At 40.8% G+C, this 25870-nt stretch overlaps 2 protein-coding genes across 11 annotated transcripts in view; one reads left to right on the top strand and one right to left on the bottom strand.

Annotated features, from left to right (window-relative positions):
• The window catches only part of ATP10D (ATPase phospholipid transporting 10D (putative)), a 56209-nt gene extending 47510 nt beyond the window's left edge, over positions 1–8699 (bottom strand). For 6 of the 10 annotated variants that reach the window (XR_006167000.1, XR_006167001.1, XM_042807698.1 and 3 more), the window contains exon 1: positions 7275–7333. The gene's annotated coding sequence lies outside the window, so the exon portion shown is untranslated. Of the gene's footprint in view, positions 1–6623; positions 6733–7274; positions 7334–8678 lie in introns of those variants that run through there. The other 4 variants (XM_042807696.1, XM_032998947.2, XM_042807699.1 and 1 more) reach the window with 4 other exon arrangements.
• A 9654-nt stretch (positions 8700–18353) lies between these two features.
• COMMD8 (COMM domain containing 8) lies at positions 18354–24723 on the top strand. The gene is made up of 5 exons (XM_042808327.1): positions 18354–18477; positions 19441–19596; positions 20619–20771; positions 22458–22613; positions 24260–24723. Exons 1-5 carry the CDS (start codon positions 18433–18435, stop codon positions 24278–24280), a joined length of 531 nt encoding a protein of 176 aa, XP_042664261.1. The 5' UTR covers positions 18354–18432; the 3' UTR covers positions 24281–24723.
• Positions 24724–25870: the final 1147 nt, after the last annotated feature.

Raw genomic sequence — 25870 nt, forward strand, 5'->3', positions numbered from 1 at the left:
TTACCACCATTGGGTCTGGAGCCAAAAGTTTAAACTGCATACGCAGTGTTGCTGAAGATCAGTCCCTGACTCCTAACACAGTTCCAAAACCTCTGCCCCACCCTTCATCATCCTGCTTCAGAGAAGCAGAACTTAAAAAGGCACAGGCAACAGATTCAATTGTGTGCACTGCATATTTCTGCCAGTATCCCCAGCATTTTATTGTAACAACTTTTAAGAAACCTCTGAAGAAGATTGTATGGACAAGAAATAACTAACACAAAACCACTGCAACCATATCACATTGGAAACACTGCATGAGAAGCAACAAGTTAATATCCTATGGTCAAAAAGGTGAATCAGACAATTAACCAGCATCTTGGGAAAAACGTATATGGATCTCATAATCTGCCACAACGCCCTCTGACTCACTTGGGATTTGACTGAGCTACTATTTGCAAATCATTTTTTTTTAAAATCATTTGCATTTCCATTTAAGAAAAGGATGTATGAGGTTTCAAGCTTCAGAAATCTCTTTTGTATTTTTTTTTCCTCTTTTGAGTAGTCTTCTTCTTCCTCACTGAATTTGGATCATAAAATAATAAGCACCCTTTCTTTGGTTACCTAGAAGGTGGTCAAAAGGAGATGAATCAACTTCATGTTAGATATTGTAAAGGACAAAGTTGCCAAAGATCAAATAAAAGCTGTTTTAAACAATTTTTCTAAGAAACCCCTTCTCTTATCACCCTCGTCATGTATTTTTTCATAGTAAATTCTTGAGTTCTCCAGCTGACCTGAATCCAAAGTAATAATACAAACCAGCAAATGTTTCTTTAAACACTGGCAAAAAAAGCCACAAGATGAGTTACTTTGAAGCAGTTTTTTGAACATTTTTTTTTAAAAAGTTTGTTTAAAAACCCCAAGAATAATGTTCATGTATCTGAAAACAGGAAGTCTACCTGATTATATTCTAAGTTTTGAGGACAGTGTCACACAAGCTAGACTCTGTTCTCATGTTCATGCTATACACTCGCATGAGCACTACATGATCTTGCTACGTGGCAATAGCTGATATAGAGGTAATCCAGATGTCTTACATGCAAAAAGGTGAGTTTTTGTAGCAAGCTCACTAACTTTCACATGTTCATGATGAAATGTGGAATGGAATTATCTGACACTAGACATATTATTTGCTTTCTCTCTACCTCAGTTCCCTCATGTACGCTGATTCTTTTCTCTTCTTATAAAGCACTTTTAGATACGGAAAACTGGAAGGACTAGATATGATTAGTGTGAAGTAGCTGGTTGTCAAATCTTTGTAAAAGCAAGGCACAGCAGTGTCATTTTTACCACAGGACAGATCAACACTACACACTATCCACATGTGACCATCCTATATCACAATAAAAAACCCCTTTAATAACTCTGCCAGTGGTATTGATAAGAAAACTTCTATTTTCAAATGGTTCATACCCTGAAAGAAGGGCCTTTCATCATAAAGCCCAGTATAACCATTCTCATGTATGTATATTTCATGTCCAGAAGTTGCTTTCTTTTCCCATCACTTGTTTTTCCTGTGTCTTGTAAACTCTGTCAGCCTCCAATTCTGTGAAGTATCACCTTCATATCCACAGGCAAGCCTTCTCTCCTTGCTCTCCTGCAGGGTGATGGAGTTAAGACTAAAAATTCCTTAGTTCCAGCCATATTATTCAGTAGCCTTTGGCAAATCACTGGGCAACTACTGACCTCTCCCATACCAGATTCTTTCTCAAGATTGCCTGCAAAACAGATGTGTAGATAATTTAGCCAACGTTTATACTGCTCTGGAACTGCACCTTACTATTATGTTGTGGTCATTTGCTTGCATGTCATTTGAAGTGCCCTACCATTTACCCTGGCTTCTATTGACCACTTCCTCCCTTCTGACAATATCCTTCTCTTTTGCTCTGGTCTCCAAATAGCTAGTCTTCATTCCTCTTTCAGAAAATTCTTTGCACACTTGGTAAATGATACATTTCACAAGAATGTTCCTCAGACCCTTGGCACATGCATGTGTATGGTGTGTGTTTGTATTCTGTTCCTGCTCAGGCAGTCTTTGGACACAATGTGCAGCAGGACTTCTGTGTCATCTGGGCCTGTTTCCAGTAGGAAGTAATAAATCGAATCTTGGCAAACAGAAATGCAATCAATAAAATTGCATCATCCTACCTGAAAAATGTCTACAGCACCTAAAAGGGAAGCAATTCAGACAATGCATCTCTCCATCAACACTCCTCTTCTTGGCTCCCTATTCTGAGTATTTCATGATGTTCTGCAGGTCTAAGGTTCTGGGGTGACCAGGGAAGATAAAAAATGCTAACCCAGATGGAGGTCACACTACACAAAGCTATGGAAGAGTGGATCATCCCTGATCCACACACAGTCCCATTTAAACCTCTTAGGAAGTGTTACTGCACAGGCTCAGTAGCACTTGTGTCACTACATTACAACTGGAGTACACTGTCAGAACTATATAGGCTAAATGTTGAAAACACTTCCTAATCATCTCTGAAAACTCAGATGCTATTAGACAATGGAGAAACTTAAGGGAGCCGTGTCCTAAAGATTAATTTACACTCTGAAGAACAAATACTTCTTTTCTCCTAAGGTTTGCTACTTTCTCTGTAGCATGCAATTTCACAAGTTTGGAACATGTCTTTGCAAGACAATAGGAAATCTGCAGAGACACCCTAATACGCTAAATAGATCTGGATAAGAGACTTGTGTGGCCATTTTATGGGACAAACAGCCAACAACCTGCAGGAATCAAAACTTCAACTCTAAGAAAAATATGTGGTTATTTGCAACCACATATTCTGAGTTATAGTCATAAATGGAACGCTAAGAAGTCCTGGATTATGAACGGAAGGCAGATGTTACTATGAAAAGCGAAATGCTATGGCAATATTTTGCCATGCACCCCCACCTACAAAGTCTGATTTAGCACGGGCAACACTTAAAACCTGCAAGCCCTGAAATGCCTTATCTTGGAAAGGAAATTTCTTGGTTGCGAGTACATTAAGCCAGTCATCTGCAAATCTTCACAACCTAAAATCAATCAGCAGGATGCATTAAAACCCAGGAAGTGCCAAAGCCCCAACACAAGGTCAATCGCACAGTAATTTAATAGTGAACCATACATGCAGTAGTACTGGTTAATGTGCTAAAGTGTGGGCACAGTACATACAAGCAGAAAACCTCCTCTGCGTTGGGTAAAGTTATTTAAGATGCCAACCAGATCTTGTACCTACAGACACAAGTGAACCATACACTACCAAACTTTAGGTTTAAAACTCAGATGAATCAGGTATTTCTGCTACAGGTAACCAGTTTCAAAATAAAACTGAAGACTGCAGGAGAGCTATGATTTGTGCAAGCATTTTACATCCTCATCACCATTCATCAGAAAAGTTCTGCTTTACGCCCTGTTTTCATGTGCCATATTGGTCTCTCAAAACTGTAAAACAAAACTTTCCAGGTTAAGTCTTAGTCTTTTATCACTGTCTTTTCTCACAAATATATCTTTAGCTTACTGTCATGCAGCATTTAATAACTGCAGGTGCTTCAATATGTGTGAAATTCACATTAATTTCACAGTAAAACTGAGGTGTGGACTGTGTTAAAAAATTTATACTGGTGATCATATGATGCAAAAGGATTTGATTTTTTTGTCATCACTTTATGCTCCCTAAGTTACAGTAAAGAGTTTTAAAGGAAATGGTTCCATATCGGCAGTATTGCTGGTTTTTAACTACGTTGATTTCTTTAAAGGGCCAACATTCTGTTGTGAAGACAAGGTCTACATTGCTCGTTTAAATTTATACTTAAAATACCTGTTACAGCAAGAAACTGTACTTGAATTTCCTAAATCCTGTGTTAGGTCTCTAACTAGTCCTATTCTTCTGGTTTTCTAAGACACCTACTTAATCAGCTCTTCAAGAGTTCCAGAAACTCCCAAGGCATCCAGAAACACTTTCAGGTTTAATGCTCTAGTGTTCTTCAAAAGGATCTGGGAAAGGAGGTTATACATATAGTTACAAAAAGAGCACCAGCTCCAAAGGCAAAAAAAAAATCCTCCACAGCTCACTTTAAATGAATATATTAGATTTGATTATTATCTTAAAGATTTTCAGGTTTTAAATAGACTTCTCTGCCAACAATGGAAGCCAGAAATGTGGATGATACATGCGTGGGCATAACCTGAGCTACTTAATATCCAGAAAACTAACAGCAGTTAAGCCACAGAAGTACAGATTTCCATGGAGGTCTTCAAGTACTGTGCAGGCAGACAGCTCATGTCAAGGCCTGGAGCAGTACAGCTTCACTGTTTTTTAGCCAAACAGATTACATTTACCTTAAGCATACTGCACACATACCTACCAAAAGTGTGCCTTAAAAATGAACAATTTACATACAGCCTTCTGATTTTTAAAAAGCTGAAACAAAAGCTACAACAAACTGAGATACCTGCATATTTAAAAGGGATGGTAATGCTACAGCTGACACCACCTTAATCGTCAATGCTGTTGTGCTGATCCAGTGCATTTGTGTTGTAGCTTCAGCACAGCTCCTTCTTTCTACCAGTACAACATCCTCCTCACATGCAGTACAGTTGCAAATGACAGTGCTATTTTAGAACATAAGCTGTGCATCACTTTTTTTCCCTGACTTTTTAATATTTTCAGTGGGAGATACCTTTGGAGAAACAGTTTTGAAGGTCAAGCTCAAACCACACAGGTGTCTAGTTTTCATTTCATCCTCATGGAATCCTTTGTGGCACTTTCATTTATTTTAGTATTGCTGCCTCTGACCTTGCCCTTCTTACTCATCTCCCACTCACTATCTTTTTATTTCTCTTCCAGTAGTGTTTATTATATTCAGGTCTAAAATTAGGCTCAGATCTTGCAGACTTCACTTAATATTTCATGACACTGATTTCAACTATTTGATGTCCAACACAGGAATTGTGCATCGCTCTCATACTTGGAGGATATAAATGTATCTTCATTTCATTAACATGACAGCAGTAATTATACCAGTATTTATATCCATTTTGAACAGCGTATCAGCATATATTGATGGCTTCTGGATTTATATGGACAAGACAGAACTTTTAAAAATTATTACAGAAAACAAAATTACATGTGATAGAGGTGGTCATCAGCCCCAACACTGTTCAACAGAATTCAAGACAGCAGAAAACATCATTTTCCAACACTGTAGTGAGTCTTTGACAAAACTGGCTCTTCTATAACCTCAGGAATACAGATATTCATCATGGAACAATAGAACCTGTCTACTGCTCAGGGATATTTTGACAGGAGTAACCTGTGAATCTACTTTAACGACTAGAGAGTTTCTGCGACACTAAGAAACATATCACTTGACAGGATATTTCAGGCCTGAAAGAGATTAGTGTCCTATTGCAATTCAGAGCTCAACTACAGATGTGTATCTTTAAAAGTTTTATTATTAAAAATTAAGCCATAAGGGATAGGAGCCTAGAAAAAAATGCAGGGGGTTAAGAATCCTCAATTTCTGATCCTAGTAAACTCAAAACTGTTTAAGACACTAAAGAAGCAGTGCTCTGAATAGCTGAACTGATTTAAAAGCTAACACTGAAAGGAGTTGCTCTTGCTTCTCCTACCTCCTGCTCCTGACTTTGTCTCCTCCTTCATAATGGATTTGGTACTTGCCGAACCTGGTTCAACTCACTGATCTGCAAGACCTTTTACTAATTCAAAGATGAGAACGTTATTGGATTTCCCAATCTAGCTTGCAGCTCTGGAAGTACTCATGTTGGCACAGGGAAGTGGGACAAGAATATCAGGTTAGAGTGAGTGTCTTTGAGCATGTATGTAGGGTACCCAGCCCTGATTCTGGTCTATTTTTTATTAGAAATATATACCAGGTGTGGCTATTGCATTTGAAATCCACATCGTCCACAGTAGTGGCAATTAGCCAAAGAATGTGATCCTTGTCTGACAGTCCTAGCTTTTGCTCCTGTAAATAGTAACTGCCCGTAGACTAACTGTAAAGATTCAGCTGGGGCACACAAAGGAGCAAAGAGAATTAAATTCCACTCTGACTTTGGGGAAACCATTTAATGCCTCTCTGCTGCAATCCATCACGTAGGAAAACAGGGGTAATGTCAAAATTTGTTATCTCTTGGTGATGATATGAAAACAAATGTTTTCTCAATACTGTGGTCGCTGGTGAAACATGAATACCCTCCAAGAATTATTTTAGTATGAAAATAATAGCAATTTTGACATTGAGTACGTTTTCTTTCAGTAGCTGCACTTCTGAGAGAACCTTTTTCCTTCTAGGAACTTTGATTTTTCTTTCCCATCCTTGTGAACATTTTTTCATTACTAAGCCCAGTACTTATTATTGTGGCCTAATCCTGTAACTGAACACACGCACTATGCACCCCTTCATACTCTCCTGAAGCTTCAGGGATTTCTCTGTGACTTATATGGACCAAAGTCTATTTCCTTGCCATACATCTGCAAAGCACATAAATGCTTACACCCTCTCCCTTAATCACCACCATGAACTACTAAAACAAAGGCTCTCGTTCCTGGAGTCAAGGTCTTAAATACCTTTTCTTTCCGGTCTGCTTCCAGAGCAGCTCAGTCGATGAGATTAACATACACTGGGGTGGCCTCGTGGCCCAGGAGACATTGAAAGACATAATAGCACAAACCGCGCTTTCCCACTGCCCGTGACTGCCGCCTGCCACCGCGCTTCAGCCGCCGCCGGGTCTCCCGGGGGGCCACTTCGGTCTCCGCAGCACTTGGCCGCACCAGACCCCTGACGCCCTCAAAATGTCACCCGCGGTTAGCAAGCGGGGACCTCCCTCCACCTCCGAGTCCCGACTGAGAGGCTGAAAACGGGACAGGTCGGTCGCGACGACCTTGCCTTTTCACGCCGAGAACCGGCCGCTCCGCGTCCCCCTCGGGCTGAGGGGCGGCACCTCAGGGGAGCCGGCGGCTGCCCGCCGAGCCGGAGCCGGCTGCGAGGCCCGAAGGCCGGCGGCCGCAAGCAACCCCGTCTTCCCGCCGGCTCGTTTGTCCCCGCGACCGTAGGGTGACGCGGATGGCTCCGCCACGGGTTCCTCACGAATTCGTGAGAGCTCCTCCGCGACCGCTGCTTCCACGCTTCCCTCCCGTCACGTCTCAGCCCGGACACGGCGCCCTCCCACCCGACCCCGCAGCCAGGCGGCCGCCTGCTCGCCCCCCCGGCGGGCTTACCGGCGGTACCGCGCCCGCCCCAGCGCAATGGCCGCGACCCCTCCGCTCCGTCTCCGCGGCTGCCCCGCCCCGCCCCGCCGGTGCTGCCCGGCCCCCCGCGGCTGCGCCGCGCCCCTCTGCCCCCCCGGCGAGCCTCCGCTTCCTTCCTCCTGCGCCCGCCAGAGCTCTCCGCACCTCAGCTTTCCCTCGCCGCCCTTTTCTTCTCGCTTCCCGCCCGCTCTGCTCTTTCTCCCCTGGGCAGTGACAGGCAGCAGCCGCCGGGCCGGGCTGCGGCGGGGGCCCCCTCCAAAAGTGGCCCCGCCGCGCACCCCACGGCCGCGGGTGGGGGCGAGGAAGCTTTGCTCGTCGCCGTAGGGGCCAAGGCCTTCGGTTGCCGCTTCGGGAGGCGAGGTTCGGTACTGCCGAGCAAGCCCTCTCCCCCAGCCAGGGGCAAACCCGGTCCCAAGCCAGCAGGACGGACGGCGTGCAGGCAAAGGGCCGTCGTGCCCAGGCATCGGCAGTTTTCCCCCAGCCGTGCTCAGGTGCGGAGTTTTCAAAGCAAAAAAATGAGCTGAGCAGCTTTTACAGTCTCCATCGACTGCAATGCTTGCCCATCCAGACGTTAGCTACCATTGAAAGGCTTTTCTTTTCCTTGAGGCCTCAGCAGATGGAGGCTGCGGCAGGAACGCGGCTGTGACAGAACCTGACACCCTTGACAGCTTGTCAGGGAAACTGATGTTCTTGATCTTCCGCCAGGACAATCTGGCACTGAAGGCAACTCGGCCTGTCTGAACATCAAGCTTTCTAGCCACTGGGCTAATCAAGGTTAGAAAACACTCTTATTTTCTAGGAAGTAAGCCTCTGGCTATTGAGAAACTGTCCAAATTACCTTAAACAACTCACTGCCATCAGGAGCCTCTGTAAGTTGTTTCATCAATAGCCTTTTTGAAGTCTCACACTGTCCTTGCTTTTACTGCCTTCCAGACCACTCTTGAAGGCTGCCCCTTACAATGAAATTACATGGCCTTTTATACAAAAGTGAGAGGATTCCTATTCCAAGACCATCTTCTGATGAAAAAGGAATTTTAAAACCCAGAAAAAGTTATTGGCTGATCCCTCAGTCCCTACTGAAAGGTACTGGAGTTGCCAGTACTTGCCCAGTATCAACAGTGAATTCCTAACAGCTGGGAGGGCTATGCTGAGCAGCAGTAGTTGGTTGTGCTCTCCTTCCCATGTACATGGTGGCATTTTCTTCTATTTTCTTGCATTTTAGCATGCCACACACCCCTGACCACACTCTGAAAACACTTTGGTTATGTATGTTTCAGTGAACAGCAGCTGATGGTCTGTTATTTCAAGTGCCCATACGGCTAGCAGGAATTTCAAAACATATTGGTGCATCAGATGAAATAAAAATACATCTACCTGAACGAAGCCCGTAACTGCCACCTTGAAATTATGCAGGTTTATTCTTCTGGGCAGGAAAAAATACAGAGTTCTTCCGTTTCCTTGGCAGGATCCACCACCTTTGCTGGCTCAGGTGCTGTAGGAAAGAGGATACAACACTGAAGAGGGAAGAGCATGCTGCTGCAAGGCACAAGGTAGTAGCAGGCCTGCCAGAAAACAGTTATTTTAATGTTTAGTTGGTTAACATATTGATTTACCAGAACTTTCAGGTTAGTGTACGTGTTTGAGAAAGAAGAAAACCTCACACAGCTTTTAACAAAATAGCCATCTCTTCTGTAATCACAATAGAGCTGTAAATAATTCATATGCAGAGTCTTGCATTCCCCGTTCATATTTTTTCATGAATGTCAGTCTATTCTGTAAGTTTACAACTACAAAAGACATAATTTTCTTTCCTTTGTTTGTCCAGAAATAATAGTTGCCTCAGTTAGGCCTGAACATCGTCATGCTGCAAAATACCTGACCAAACCATAAATGAGCTGTCCTGGCTGCAAGAAGGAGCATAGCTGCCTTAGTACAGCACACTGTGCAGTTTAATTAGATGTGTTGAAGCAGCGTATATGAGCTGTTCAGAGAGGTAGGTCTGTTTGGGTGGGTGGGAGGCTTTACTGGTGCCTTACTTCGTCATTACACATACATGTTTTCACTTTTATACTTTTGTACTACTGTCTGGTAGTACAAATGGTCTTGATCCCAAGTCTGCAAAGCAACCATCCAGCATGTCTGAAGTGTATTTAAACTGTCTTCTCCCAAGTATCCTATGGAAGAGTAACTACAAAGAAGATAGTCACCAGAGATAATGCTTGTCTGAGAAATCTGATATCTTTTCTGTGTGGAGATAATAATACTTAATGTCATCCACACAGATATATACCTTTTTTTCCAGAGAGGTCTGCAGGTGCCTTTCATATTAACTCCTGAATAGCCACACGAAAAGAGAAAACTATGGGCATGTGAGAGCCATTGATGACTCCAGCACAGTTGGAGAGCTCTGGACTTCTGTGTTCTTCAAACCATCTATCTGTTCATGGCTGCAATACCTCTGCAAGTACAAGCATGATCAGCTCATCCAGCTGAGCTCATATTGGCACTGGTTGGGGCACATGAAAGAGAGGAACTTACGTGATGTGAACTGTCCACTAAATATGTTGGCAGACTGAAAACTTTCCTGTGAAGACCTGGAGGGAAGAGGGAAGTTTGTCATAGCATGCCATCAAACATTCCCTGGAGCACCTCAAGTTAATGAAACTCTAAGAACCTGGGTATGATTCCCCAGGCATTCCAGTGCCAAATCCACATAAATAGCAGTGCCAGCGGGGTTTGGGGTTTGTAGACACAGATAGTCATCATTACTGTAGTGTAGATGCTCCTGGACTAGCTTAGCAAGTACAAGGTGCATTCATATCAGGTCAGTGGATGTACCTGAGAGATCTGGTGTGCATTTACAGTATAAACAGTTCCATACTATGATATACACTCTGCTTTAAATATCTTTGAAGATGTGGTAGCATATTAATCATAATTTGTAGCTGGAAAGGGACTTGATTATCACCCAGTAATTTGATCACCTTTTTCCTCCTTAGCTCTGCAGTAAACCCAAATAATTTAACTGTAGCAGAGATTTCACCAAAAAAACTTACATTTTAAATCACACTGAATTATTCTTTACAAGATCATTGGCTAAATGATGTACTGAAGAGTCCTAACCAATGTTATATCTGAAAACCCAATATTTTGCCAGTGCAAATTAAAGCTGTCTGTTGTGCATATGCACTAAGGTAGTCTCTTACTACAAGATCCTCAGATATATTTCCTGACCCAAGTTTGAATCAGTTTACAGGATGATGGATGCACAGTGAGCACAACAGCTGTTTGTCTGTTCTGTGTGTGGCTATAACCTTTATTTACTGTAAACCATCTAAATCTGTATGGGTTTATTAATTTCCTTGTGAAGAGACTGTGTTCATCACGGGAGCAAGCTTTTTATAAATATTCATGAATTATCCTTCACAGCTCCCTGTGAGACAAGAAGGTATTACTACTTCCATGTTACAAATAAAAAAATGGAAGAAGGGTGAATAGCCACAATGTGAAAGTGTTTACTAGTAGTTCTGAGACTACATGCTTTCTGAAAGATCTAACATTTATTTTTATATTTTTACAGTGCAAGATATATTCTGTGTACATTATGTATATTTTGCAAATCTTGAGAGATATAGAATAGGTATGTAAACATTATCATGGGAACGTTCCTGAAAGGCATCTTCTAGGTCATTGAATCTATTCCCTTGTTATTGCAAGCATGCCATGTAATCAGGTTCTTAAACTGACTGCATTTTAGCTTGAAAGTAATTCGGTGTTTTGCTCATATTACTGTATTAGAATACTGTTGCAGAGTAGGGGTGCTGTGAATTATCTTCTAGCTTCTAAACTCAATATCATACCCATTTGCTCTTATTCTAGCAGTGACCACCATTTTAATGATTTAAATAGTTCTTTTTGTTCCTTGTGTTTATCCATCCACCTTTGTTTTGCTAAAGTAAACCAGATAAGCATTAATTATATCAAACTGAATGAAGGCTAAGTTCTGAATAAAAGTGTCCAGACAAAGGTGTAAAGCAGTTTAACAAATCCATTCAGACCGTAGTTAATGTTAGATAAATTGCCATGATGTAGCTTGTGTAGACGAGTTTTAAGAGAGTAACTGACTGTAGTATTCACTCATGCAATCCTCAAGCTTTGCCTGTGGTTTACACCATTATGTTTAGCCAGTTGCAGAATGCCAGGAATCAGGAAGCTTGCATTATATCCTAGTTCTGGAGGGCAGTTATTAGCAGTCAGTAGCAGTTATTATTATTGACGTAGCATTTACTGATATGCTATTCGCTGTGGTTTGGCCATCACGTATATTAGGAACTTCCATCCTGAAAGTCACTAAGATGATGGGACTTTTTATTCTAGAGATTTTAATTCTGTTGCCCATTCTGCAGAAAGTAACTGCAAATCAACTGCAATTTAACCAGGAATCTGAAAGAGTCTTTCACTTTTAAGGGGCTATGAATTATCAGGACAAGCAGAAAATCATCTTAAATGAGATAACATCATCTTTCTGCAGCTCCTAATGTAGCAGGAATCTACCTCTTACCTTGACATTAGAACTTTCTACAATAGGGAAACTGAATTGGTAATCTATAGTGAGACTCCAGTTTCTACCAATCCAGGCTGACTACCCTGCTGAACTAACATGGGCCCATTGAATAAGAAGACACAAAACTGTAACGCTAAAGAAAAAGAACACTATCTAGTGCGGCTACTTCTGGGCTGATGGGAAACTGTGTATGGTAGGAAAGTAGTAATAGCTAATTGAAATTTCACACAGACAGCTTTGATGCGCTTGGATAAATTGCTTAATGTCTTCTTTTTCTGTTTACCATGATGTGGCAATTTCCCATGGCAAATCTTCAGCCTTATCTACAGCTGTAAACTTTTTATCAGCTTGTTTACACTGCTGCAGTTTTATTATGAATCAGAACACTTTTGATATGTACTTATGGTATGTACTTACGTGCCTTCCCTTTCATTGCATATATAAGCAAGTTATTTGACTTGTTGATTTTATCTGGTCCACAAAATAACCTTAATTCTGCATATTATTTTTCTCAAACAACTCTATCGGCTAATAAAACGTGCCCAGTCAGCGATATCAAATGAACTACTTAGTAAGTTGCTTTTTCCTCCCTCTTTGCTTGTAGAAAGTTATTGTCTGGGTTATAATTTTTCTCAAGCTTTTTTTTCCATTTACTTTTTTCTAACTCATATTTTCTGCTGAACAACTTGCTAAACAGAATTGTTCATTATTTTAACATACTTATGTCACAGCTACTATATCCATTTCTTGAACAAATAAAAACAATCCAGCAGATGAATATGAGGATGGCACTTCGACTTTTGATTCTCTCAGGTATTTTCTACAAGGGAAAATCCAAGGCTCTTTTTTTCATAGGATGGTTAAACTAATTTTAGGAAATCTAGTATCAGATCAAAAGTGTCCAAAAGATACCACACTGATAAAATCTCTTTTTTATGGTTCACATGTATTTAAACACTTTTGAAGGTGAAACTTTGTCTCAGTAGACTTTATATCTGATCATCTCACCTTCTAGAGTCAGTGTAAACCAAGGTAAAGATAAAGTGTAGACCAAGATAAAGATAAAGTACAGACCAAGAGCAAGACAAAGTGCAAGTATGGCTTTAGCTAGCTTGGAAGAAATGTGACCACATGCACATTTCTGATCCACTTGGGTAGCCCAGTAGATCACAGATCCAAGATTAATTAATGAAAAGCCATCACCATGGTAAAGTGAAAAGGGATTTATACTTTCACAGGTATCTGTAGGTCAAGTTCAAACTTGTAAGGAATCCTAGGGTTTACTTTTAACTAGTACTATATGTGACAATATTAGAACAACTGCTCTTTGCTAGGATTTTATGTCATATATGCATTGTAGTTAACATATGGAAAAAGCATATCCTGTCTTCAAATGAACAATTTATATTTTCTCCTTATTTTCCTCCTATAGGTAAAGGAACTATTTAAGGACAAATAGGAAAATTAACATAATTGTAAATTTTCTATTTTAAGTCACTCAGGATTTCTCCTGAAATATTCTCCAAACTGTGACAGGAAAATGTCTTACTACATTCCTTACAGTGCCTTGTGGAAGAACAAGTAGACCATGTCTTCACAGTGCAAAGGGAAATTATCTGGAGAGTTCTCCAGAATTTGCTCCAGAGTAACTGTAAATAAAAGCAAATGTCATCTCAGCTACTTCACTGAAAATTAAGAATATCTCTACTGACGCAATAACATTAAACCATTGGAAATCTAGTGTGAGCAAAATACTAATTAAAACTCTTGTCACCTGCATAATAAGATTCATTATTTCACTATAGCAAACACTATTTATAAATAAATGCACTTTCCTACCTTATACAAGGCTTGCACTTGTGCATGAGCCAGAGGGGTTTTAGACTTTTTCAGCTAGCTGGTAATGCTTTTAGGTAAATTTGAACATTTTTTTGTACCCAGAAAGATTATACATAGGCAAGCTGAGATACAATGGTTTTATTGGCATGTCTCTCTTACTTATCAGTGACTAAGCCATGAGAAAATTGTTTGCCATTGCAAAGAAGGATGCAGTGTGCCTATCTTCTTTTTGTATCTTTGTTAATTTGAGACTTTCTCATGCTAAAGGAAAAGGGGAATTGCAGTAATATGACTCAAAGCAGAATTTGTCCCAGGAGTCATGCAGGCCATGCAACAACAGTGTGACAGTTAGAAAGGTTCAAAAAGTTGGTAATTGTAAAGGAGTTGTCCAGGTCTCTTACAACTGCTTCCCCAAAATCTACTTTTCAAACAAATACATGAATATTTAGTTAGGTTTGTGAGATGTCACTTTCAAATTCTTTTTTTCTGGCCTCATTCTCCTCTGCAATGTATTTCTTTGTATTCCTCATGAACATTATATTTGTTTTATATCATATTGCCATGTGTTTCCTAAAAAAAAAAAAAAAAAAAGAATCTGGACACACACCTGACTTTCTGCCATGGTCATACTTTTCCCAAAATGCAGAAGAACTGCTGGTTCTCATCAGGTATTATTTAAAGTTAATAAACATGATGGTGTAAAGCCACAAACTTAATGGATTCCTATACCACCTGTAGGAACAGTCAGATATTACTATCTTAATTCTGCAGGTGGGGAAACTCAGATGCAAGAAGATGAAGTGGGTAGGAATTAATATAGTGGCAGAGTTGGAATTTTTCTTTATCCTAGTTCTGTGCTAAGTATGGTAGTCACACAGTCTGTCTCAGAGAAGCAAAAATAGGAACAGATGTTAAATATTCTTCAAGGGAAGTTGTGTCAAGAGTACTGACTCCACTTTCCTGAGCTTTGATACAGGCATGGATAGACAGGGTTTGTTGGGATAGACAGGGTTTGTTGTTCAGTAGGAGTTAAGGAATGTCTTCTGTGAAGTCTTTTCAATTGTTATTTCCCATGGAAAAGAGAACAGCAGAAGTAGGAGGTAGATGTGATAATCTGCCCCTTAGACTGACAAAACTGAGAAAGGATTGTAAACCCCAAGGCCATTTGTCTTGGGAGCAATTTGGCTGGATTTACCCTGAAAGGGATTTAGTGGTAAAAAGGCACTGCTGTGCTGTAATGGCAAAAGCACTCTTAACATGGACATAGCTGTATCAACAAACTGTGGTTTTTTCTTAGTCTGTTAAAATTACCTTCTCTTTCTATGCCCTTGGTTGACACCACCTCTGTCAGCAAAATCAGTTTTGCCAGTGTAACTACTTGATCAACAGCTGTTTTCATTACCTTAAAATATTATGTGATAAAATCTATAGTAGCTGTTATAGTAGCTCTCAACTCAGAGTCATATAATAAATACAGTCCATGAATTTCTTATCTGGATGAGGGGAGATGTACCTAGCAGAGTGTTTACTATTTTAAGGATACTTTCTCCTCGCTGCTATTATGATGTGTTGGTGCAACTTGCTGTGCAGCATATTCCAGTGTCTACTAATTGTTGTTTACTAATAGGGCTAAGAGTCGTCATAATCTACCCACATGACATTTTCTTTTGTCTTTTATGATGCCCAAAGAAGTTTGAAAATCACCAACACACTATTACCATTCATTATTAATATTAAAATCTTAGGGTTAGGCTTAGAGAAGGGGAGGAATATTTGGCTTATAGTTTTACTGCATCTGCCCTAAAAGTGAATATTAATCTTCTGTTGTTGTCTTTTTGCATTCCAGCCATTACAGTCATTAGATGTGCACGTGGCAAGTAAAATTCCAGTTCTGACACACAACTGGTATTCAGTTCACCTAGAACTCTTAGGCATGAAAAGAGGGATGTAGAATAGGAATGATAGCAGTGATTTTTTCCTTATAAAATGGTAGAAATAAGTGAGATGAAAATAAACTGTTTTGCATGTTCCCTGGACACAGGATAAGAAGTAATGGTCCCGAATTGCAGGAAAGCAGAGTTACGAGAATATTCATAGAGACTCCTGTTGGGTTCTACAAAAGCTTTCAGGATTCCTGGTTTAATAATTAAAGTGGTTCACTGATTGATATTCATGTGTCAAGATGTAGTTTCAGGATCAATTAAATCTAGTCTAAGTGCGAGCTGCCAGAGGGGTAGTTTTGTCTTCCCCCTTGTTCCCAAGAACAGAGTTCTGTTCTGTCCAAAGCGGTGCTCTGTTCTAACCTGGCTGAAATCTACCCCATGAAACAAATAAACCGGTTCCAAAATAACAATTAGTTTTCAGCCATATCAGTTGCAGTTTCATCCTGCAGCCACAGGCACCCTAATGCTGGCAAAAGGGAGGGGGAAGGAAAGCAGATCTGGAAACAGGGGCTGGAGGACCAGTGGGATCTCCCTTTTCCATGGCTGACAGTTAGCTCAGCTTAATCTAAACTGCAACCTCATGTTTCCTCTGCATTTAAAAATTCCATTTACTGGCCCCTCTGTGTTGGCAAAATGAAAAATTATGTATTTATTTCTATTGCCATACCAATTTCATAGTTCCTTAGGGGCCAGTTATACTGGTGCTCAGATGTTCTCTCCAACTGGATATATTTAGAGCAATGTAAAACACCTTTATGCTATTATAATATCAAGAACCTCTGATTATTAAATTATTTGCCAATGCTTTAATTATTACCATTCCTCCAAAAACAGGGGCAAGGAAAGGATTAGTTTTAAAATATGTTTAATTACTGCAGTTGAGGTTGTAGGTTATCTGTAAAAGCAAACAAAACCCTCTATAATTCAGCAGCAATGTGGATAATACAATGCAAAGTTCATGCTGCATTTGTCTCATAAAGCTGCTTCTTTTCTTAATGTCCTGGAGTGTCTTGCCTACCTACTTACTGCTCTACAAGTTTCCCTCCTTGTCTCTGATTTTGTAGTTACTTGGCAGCTTACATTCAGAGGGGTGGGGTGGATTATTGCTGCTTGTGGTACAGAAGCATGAAAAGCTGGTATTTTTAAAGTCTAAGACCTGATGGCAGATCCAAATAATGCAAGTCCAAACAAATTCTGAACTGCCAAAGGCCAGCTTTGTATTCCCTACTACTTTGTAGTTGTGCATGGGCTCGGAAACATGGATTTAGCAAACCCAGCTCTCATTTCCTTGCGTAGCCCGACTTTGCTCCTCATATGTCTGTAGGCTGAATCCAAATATTATTTTAAACTATACATCTATGAAAAGTGAAACTCACTCTTCAGACCTGCAAAAAGTAAGCTGCTTTGAAAGTGTTCACTGAGATTGTATCAGACAGAAGGGTCTCTGTCCTCTTTTATGTGTTTCTGTATTTGTATGTTACATCTTTTCTCTCTTGCATTTGTCACTTACCTGATGCCTTTCAAATGAGTGGGGCACTCGTTACTTTCCTCCTTATTCCCCCTACTTCTCCCCAAATTTGGATCTCCTTCGCATTTCTGCTGTGCCGTCTCTGGGTCTGTTTGGAGCAGAAGCTCCCCCTGCTGCTCTATTTTGTAGTGTGCAACATTGTACAGTCAAAAGAAATTGGATAGGTTTCCATTATCTAACAAAGCAAAATCTAGGGGAATAAATTAAATTATTACTGAAAATGATACAAAATGTTTATTTGCAATTTCAGCTATACCTGAATTTAACAGCAGCTTCAAGTAATTTCTCCATAATAAAATGGAATACAATTTCCAGAAGCCTTTGTTAAAAAGCTAATCTACTAACAGTAGCAAACCCTGAGAGAAATTGGGTGGATCTGAAAGTTTACAGTCAGCAAAACATGAAATCGGTTCTTCCCCATCTGTTTCTCCTCCAAAACTCCCACACACTGCACTGTTCCTCCAAGGCCCCATACCTGTCTTTGGAGAAGATGTGCTGCAAACCGACTTAACCAGTTTGGGGTTTTCCACAGACCTTACATCCACCAGCACAGACTTGTAGCTGGTTTCATACTCTGATGGCCCAGTGTTGTATTTATATAGGCATAATTGTTTGCCTGTGAATTAGCCTAGTGATTTCAGTGAAACAAGGACTGCCTACAGGTGCATCAATCTCTGTGAAGTTCTGCCTTGCTGGGACATGATTTCGTACAGGTTTTCTCATACCAGCGGTCTGGCATTTTTGGTTCTTCACATTCACATCCCAATCGACTCAAGGCATGCAGAGGTCATTGACAAGGCTAAAAACTGTTCCACAAACCTCCTCCACGGTCTGCTTAGCACTGAACTCCCACTTCGGCGAAACGAGTTGATCACGGTCAACACCACGCCAGCAGCATGGCCTTCTGCGGTTAGTATTTCTCCTAACTTCCCCAATTTCATGTAGTATCAGCCCTGTGGCGCCTGTTGTAAGCCTTGAACTTCCTCCCCTGCCGCCAGCTGGGCAGCTAGAGCGAAGAGGCAAAGCTGCAAAGCAGGCAGGGCGTGAAAATAGCTTGAGTGTTACTACATAGAGAAACTCGTAACGATTCGGGGATTCCCACCCGCACCCCTTCGCCGGCTGACGGGGGGGCGGCGGGAGCTGCGCAGCGCGCCTTTGCCCGTGCGCATGCGCGCCGCCCGCCGGAGGGGAGTGGCCGCGGGGGCCGGCCGCTCGGTCACGTGTCCGGCGGGGGGCGCGGGAAGGGCCGGGGCGATGCTGCGGCTGCTGGAGAAGCTGCCGCCGGGACGGGCCCTCGAGGTGGGCACCCCCGGGCAGGGCGGCAGCGCCTTCCTTCCCCTTTGCCCGGCACAGCGGCTGCTTTGCGTTCAGTCGGGGCCTATGGGCCGCTGCCGCCCTGAAGCGAATTTGGGGAGGAGGGGGAGCGGGAGCAAGCGGGTGCCTTTCCCCCGGTCCCAGTCTCCGTCGGGCGGTGTCCGGTAACGGCCCTCGGGGCTGGGGAGGGCGGTGTGCGCGTCGGGGAGGCCGAGGTGCCGCCCGGCGGGACTGGTGTGGGGGGGGGCGGGGCTGCTCCCCTCGCCGGCCCGCCCTGAAACGAAACCAAAAGTACGGGCTCAAAATACCGCCGGGGGCGCGCCCTTTGCTGTTAGAGGCTCGGAAATGGCCGGGAGCTCTTTCCCAGTTGAGGGGGAGCACGGCCGGCCGGCCCGCCCGAGCTCCGGGCCGCTCCCGGAGAGGCTGCAGCCATTTCCCGTCGGTGAAGTAGCAGGCTGGCTGGGTTTGCCTCGCCACGCTGCGCCGAGAAAAATTACTACAGCAGGCTGAGAAGCCTCAGTGCTAGAGGGCAGTGGTTTGGGAGACTTAGATGCACAGGCGTGTGGAGATGAGCGCTTGGGTCCTGACAGTCCCAGCGCAGAGGTGACTGAGGTGCCCTTTGGTGTGGCAGCTCTGCTGCTCGGCAGTGTGTGGTAACTGTGCACAAAACTACTTCCAAAAGTAGGTCCAGGGTGGCTCTGAATCGCCTTGTGATGTCGGTGGTGAAACCTTGTGAATTGGCTGTGGGGGGAGAAGGGAGGACAGTTCATATTCAGGGACTACCTCTTTATGTTTTTTTGGAGTGGTGCATGGGCTGCACTCAGGAAGCATTGGGACAGTACCCAGCGAAGGGACGGGTGATGACTGAATCGCCTGATCAGTCTCGTATCGGGTATAGGTTAACAGTGATAGAATTATGCTCTGAAGTTATGTATCACATTGTTTCAGTTCCTTCATAAAATAATTGATGGCGTATGTGGCCGCGCATATCCTCGATACCAGGATTATGGCAGTATTTGGAGCTTGTCAGAGTGGATGGAGGTTTTAGAAGACACAATGATGTATTTCAAAACTGCAGTTGGCAGAAACATATCTGATGAAGAGGTAAGGGCTCAGCACTGGTTGGGCTTGATTTTGCAGGACCATACTAGAGTGATTAGTCTTGTAGTGTATTTACTCCTAAAGTATTTTAATAGTGTAGCATTTGAATAGTAGCAGACTAAGCCTAACTAGATAGAAAGTGAGTAGCACTTAAAGATACACTGCAAAGAAGTTTAAAAGAAATTGACACTTGTTTTTGTTTTGGTTCGTTTTGGTTTGTTTTTTTTTTTTTTAATAGCACTGGATAATGCTTGTTAAAATACTGTTTTAGTAGCTTAAATCGGTATCTTAAGTACCACCAAATTGAATTTGTTTTCCTTAAAGTACATAATCTGCCATTACTGTTCTTTAGCAATAAAACCAATTTGCACTCTTGTTTGGCTTTCTTTGTTCATTACTCATGCATTGAAGTGTTCTAAAACATTGACTGTATGTAAAATAAAAAAAAAAAAAAAACAGATTGTGAATGGAAGCCCATGTGGGACAGGGACTATAGATCAGGGCATTCCAATATGTATAAACTTTGCGAAAACTGGTTTCTTTATCAGAAATCTTCATTCTCATCTTTTGCACATTGCTTGTATTTTGTCTACCTGCTCGTATTTAGATCAAAGAAGGATACTTTGTTATCCATAGGAAAGTCCATACATCAGTATGTCTGTTTCAGTGAAGCTAATGTATTTTGGTTTTACTTTGATGTTCAGAAACTTTGAGCTAAACCCCTTGTTTGTGTGTGACTTTGTTTTGATTTTAGGGTGCTAAGAAGGCTGATAAAGCGTCCGTTCTCTGATTTCTTTTAATTTCAATGACAAGGAAATTGTTTTTTCTTCATACATTGCTGTGGTAAATACTGTCACACACAGAGAAGAGCCGCTGAGGGTAGTATAAGACAGATGAGATTGTGGGGTCCAGTATAACAGCTATCTGGGTAGAAGCTTGGATATCTACAGAGCACAGTAATTACAGGTGGTACATGTTATTTCTGTGGTTCACAGTTTAAGCAATTGCTATTTTTAATTTTGTAGGCTGCTCAGCAGATTAATGAGTTAAATTCAACCTATCAAGAAGCAATCACAAAATGTCTAAAAGGCAGAAAGGAAGAAATCAGGAATGCGCTAGTGGAAAGAGTAAATGCAATCTCTTCTGCCCAGCTGCAGGATTTTGACTGGCAGTTAAAGGTGAGAGTATTGCCTTAATGTTTGAAAGAAGTGTTCCCCAACACAGAAGTAACTGTTGGTATAGTCGTCTCAGGCCTGCTCATTCTGGAGCGTGGTTCAATTTTTATAGGTATCAGAAAAGCACGTTCATGATAACACATCAAAGGTTTGCCAGAAATTTGTATCAACTATAAAAGTAAACTTATTTTCTTTTTTCCTTTCTTTTAAAGCTGCAATACCTGTCTCTTTCCTGAAAGGAGATTGAGTGTTACTCAGGAACAGCTGAAGTTTTGTATGCTGTTACGATTTTGAGGCTTGAATATACAGTATTTTTACTCAAAGGAAGAAGAAATACTTACTTAAGAATAGTAAGCCAATTAAGGATGTGTTTCCCTGACTTTTTTCAAACTTTTAGATTCCTGCAATAAGCATTTAATGATTAGTTTGAAATCATTTATCTTTAGACTTGTTTTGATAATAAACCAATGATAACTGTGTTGCCTGAAGTTGGATGGTGGTTTGGGGTTACGAAGACAGCTGCTTTAAATTAAGCTCTATCAAAGACTTAACAACATTATTTATACTGTTTGTATTTTAGTTAGTCCATGGGAGCTGTTAAATAGTTTTCCATTCCATCAAGAGTGTTAAATAATTTGTGCAGTGAACAGCTTTGGAAATCAAAGAGCAATGCCCACAATAGACAAGATTTTGCAATAGCAAGTATGGCATCGTAATGTGCTTCAGATGAACTGTTACTAGGGATAGATCTCTTGCTAACTGACTTGACCACTGACAAAAATATAAACCAGACTTATGTGAACTCTTGGTTTTTGTTGTTTCTTAACTTTTTTTGCTGGAGGATTTTTTGTATTTCTGTTTCGTGGTACATGTCTGAACTATTTCTGGTACATGTCTGAACTACTGTATTCATTTTGATTTTAACTGCCTTCCCCCCACCCCCAACCTTGAGCTAGTTGTGAATTTTTTTGCTTAGTACAGTTGAACCCTACCAAGGACATTGTCTCTTCTCTGTTGTACCACATTTCGTTCTCTAAGATAGGTGTGTACAACACTGACTTACAGTATTATCAGCTGATCTTTAATTTTAATGTATTTTAAAAGCTCGATTTATACTAGAGTGAGTATAATAGTAAACAAAAAAGAATGTACAATTGGTACGTAATCCTCTTTATCAGTATTTGTCAATTAGGCTATCTGACAATGTTTGATCAGCTGTAGAGAGAGTTAAAAACTGCACAAAGGTGTCTGTCCTCTTTCTCCCAACTGCCCCTTCTCTAAGGCCCTTCTTACTTGTTCTTTACCAGAACTATTTGAATATGGTGACTTCAGAATTCATTATGCTTCACTTTTAAAGAGCCATGATCAAATGAATCCTTTCTTTTCACCTAGAATACAAAACCATACAAGTCCAGTTATTTTAACAAATTTTGACAAATGTATTGCTAATAAAGAGGGGTTTTAGTATTTCAGTATATTGTTGGTATTAACAAGCAAACAAAATTCCCAGTAATGTGAAAAAAAGGCAGAACCAAAAACGGCAGTGGTGACTTGTGGGGTTAGTTTTGTCATGTTGATGTTTGTTGTGGTAGTGCACATTTAATATAAAATGCAGATGTGATGCCATGAAAGACCGAAAACTTAGTGGCTTCACCTTACACTTTATTGGTTTTTCATCAATTTGCATAGCTTGCTCTCTCCAGCGATAAGATCGCCATGCTGCAAATGCCACTTCTCAATCTTGATTTGGATGTGAGAGAAAACGGTAAAATTAAAACAATTTCTATAGAAATGAATAAGGAAGAATTGCAGAACCTAATAAATGCACTGGAAGCCGCTAATAAGGTAACTTTTACTGTTACTATCATTTGTTCCTGACTTCTCATGTACTGAAATGGTGTTTTGAAAACCCCAAATAAACCATTCATTGGCAAAATGACTATAGAGTTACAGAAAGCCGTATGTAATGCAGACCATCTTGGATAGACTTCAGGGAGGTTTTTTTAGTTTAGCCTAGAGATTTTTAAAAATGTAATTAAAATCCTGATAAGCATAATAGTCTGTTCAGACCACCAATAAAAAGTCTTGTGAGAATAGGAGGAGAAGCAAATTAAGATTGGAGAGAACTCCAGTGTTCCCTCAGCTTCACAAAATGCCAGTGGCTGGGAATGCATATGGTAGAGTAGTTTGGTTCAAATTAAGTGCTTTAATTTCCATGGCATAGTAAATCAGGAAGGAAGTTACAAAGATTCCAATACAGTAGCCCAAGAAGGAAGTTTCAAGTGAAACTTTATTTGAAGTGTCTCAGATCCCTTAGTAGAAAAGACTAAGGGAAGTGAGAATCTGAAGAAGAATTGTTAGGGGAAGAAGTGTCATCTGACTTGCACCCTGGTGATTACTGCAAACCTTGGAGTCCCTCCTTGTTCAGTTACCTTTCAGGAATAATTCTGGCTCTGTTATAAAGGAAAGTGTGGTTTTGGTTGTTGGTGTGACTTTTGATGTGTGTGTGCGTGTTTATTTTTTTTGTTGTTTGTTTGTTTTGTTTAATCTGAAAATGTCTTCAAAAATTTACGTCTCTTATCTGGGAGACTGAATTCTCTGACATCTTGCAGGATGGATGTGAAAGTGTTTTATCAACGTGTTCTAGAAGGTAGCAGCTTGTAGGTGCTTCATAGCATTTAGCAAGTAAGGGGTTTCTTTAGGTATTACATGTAATGTTATGATGCTATAGCTGAAATCTGTAGATGAATATTTAAAAAAAATCTTCATCAGCATATAACAACTGAAAATAATAGATTTATAGTTCAGAGTTAAATACTAAGCAGTAATAGTGCTGATAATGTTTCGAATTAAAAAAGACACTACAACTATGTCTACCAGTTGCTTTAATGAGGCTGCGAGACCTCTGAATAACTATGTGGTTCCCAGTGAGAAAAATGCATTAGTCCAGATACAGGTGGTTGTGAAATGAGTGCCCTTAACAGCTTTCTTTCCCCTGGATTTTTCCCTCCAAAACTAAATAAAAATAATAGCTTGTCATTAGTTTTACACTGTATAAACAAGGATTTTTCCAGGACAGACTCCAGGAGTCTGCACACTCCTTTTCTCCTCTGTGAAGGTCCGTATGGAAGCTGTGGGATGTTGCCATGTCCTTACTTAGTATTATGTGCGCACAAGGGGGAATTCACTCTAGAAATGGTCCCTTGGTTCTGCTTTGTATGGAAGGAACTTCACTGGACCTGGAAATTACCATTCTGCTTTTTGATTACAGGGAGCTGAGGAACGGTTTGCATGCAGTAAGTGCTAAGGAAAGTGGAAGTGATAGTTGTGTGAGGTTGTAAAAGAGAGCTGAGAGAGAGGTGGTGTGTTTGCCAGAGGAAAGTCATGTTTATACAGTCACATATTACAGAAAGCAAAAAGCTGTATTTCCTAGACTGCTTAAGTTTTGGTCTCGCCCAACATTAATCTCATTCCTTTTCTCCTTTTTGAAGGTTGTCTTGCAACTGAAATGACAGAATTCAGATCAACAGTATCTGCTGGCTATGGCTTCCCAGTTGACTTGAACAAGAAAAAAAAAAAAGTTCTCTGCAAAGCCAAAAGGTGTTGATGCTGTAAAATACTGAAATGAGAAGGCCGTTATGACTTGTGACCAAATAAACTATTAATCCTTTGCTGAAAATAATAAAATCTTGTATCTGTTTGACCAAAAATAGAGAAATCCAGTGTACAGTTGCTATTAGTACTAAAGGTTTATAGAATTATGGAAAAGTACTACTTAGGATGTGTGCCATATTTGTTCAGCAGTGACTGCACAGGTGCCTAGTAAAACTAAGGTGTCTTACTTGCATAATGTGTTATCCTTATCTGAGGTGCCATGATAATGAAGAACACGACAGAGTACTTATAGCATTCATGTCTTTATACTTGTAAATAAACACTTGATTCTGTGTGTGAATAATTGCAGTAAGTTGTTGATTTATTAATCACTAAACTCAGAATCTTTTTAGATGCTGGAGAAAATCAGCTTTACAAACAGAAGCAGTACAGTATCACAGAATGTTTGAGGTTGGAAGGGATGACTACCGGTTATCTTGTCCAACCCCCCTGCTCAGGCAGGGCCACCCAGAGCAGGCTGCACAGGACTGTGCCCGGATGGCTGCTGAATGTCTCCTAAGGATGTTGGCAACCTGTTCTGGTGCCCAGAAGTTGAGGAGGAAGCACTGGGGCCTCGTTCAGAGTAAAGTTTGGTTTTTGTGTCTCAGCTGATGGCTTTTCACTTAAATATGTCAGTGTTTTGAAAAGGAGGTGCAGTGCTGCAGAGGAGCTGAGTCACGTTGACCATGAATGAAAAGGATATTCCCAGCCCAGATAACAGAGCAGAGAACTGGTAAATTGTAGTCTAAATCTTTCTGAAGGCAGACTGGGTTTTGATCATAGTATGTAACCGAAGTTAGATGCTGTAGCGCTAGACAAGCAGACACCAGCAATCTTTATGGGTTTTACTGTTAAACCATTTTTCCACATGTAAAAAGCAAATTACCTGTAATGCTTATATAAATACTAGTGCATATTCTTCCACATGTGTAGATTTGCATGTTTTGTGTATATACAAAAAGGCAAAGTGTTGATGACTTAACCATCTTTACTGTTTCAAAGTCAGGGTTCTTGGGTTTCTTCTATATTTTGGTTTGCCATGGGTTTTTGTACAAGCAAAGTGTAATGTAGCACAACTGTACCAAAAATTTGGACTTCAGAGGACTGGTCAGAGAAGAGGAGGACAAGAAGCTTTCTCTTGTAGAAAGGCCTTTATGAAAAGGATTTTAGTAGGCTTCATAGATAGTAACCTAAATATACGTTTCAAATACTAAAACTAGCATAGAAGTTTTGTGGGTCAGAGACTATTTAAAAAAAAAAAAAAATGTACGTGTGTTTATAAAGTGTAGTTTTCCCTTTTTACTTGGTACTGGTGCATGTAGTCAGATGGGTATGTAGTTCCATGTCAGCAATTCAAGAAAGATCAGAAAAAGTGGAGGAGAGGATTAAGAGTAGTAAGAATAAAAGACTGGAAAATATATCTTACAATGAAAGGACTGCAATCTCCT

The sequence above is a fragment of the Tyto alba genome, unplaced genomic scaffold (assembly GCF_018691265.1).
Source record: "Tyto alba isolate M040663 unplaced genomic scaffold, T.alba_DEE_v4.0 Super-Scaffold_6, whole genome shotgun sequence".
Classification (NCBI taxonomy): domain Eukaryota; kingdom Metazoa; phylum Chordata; class Aves; order Strigiformes; family Tytonidae; genus Tyto; species Tyto alba.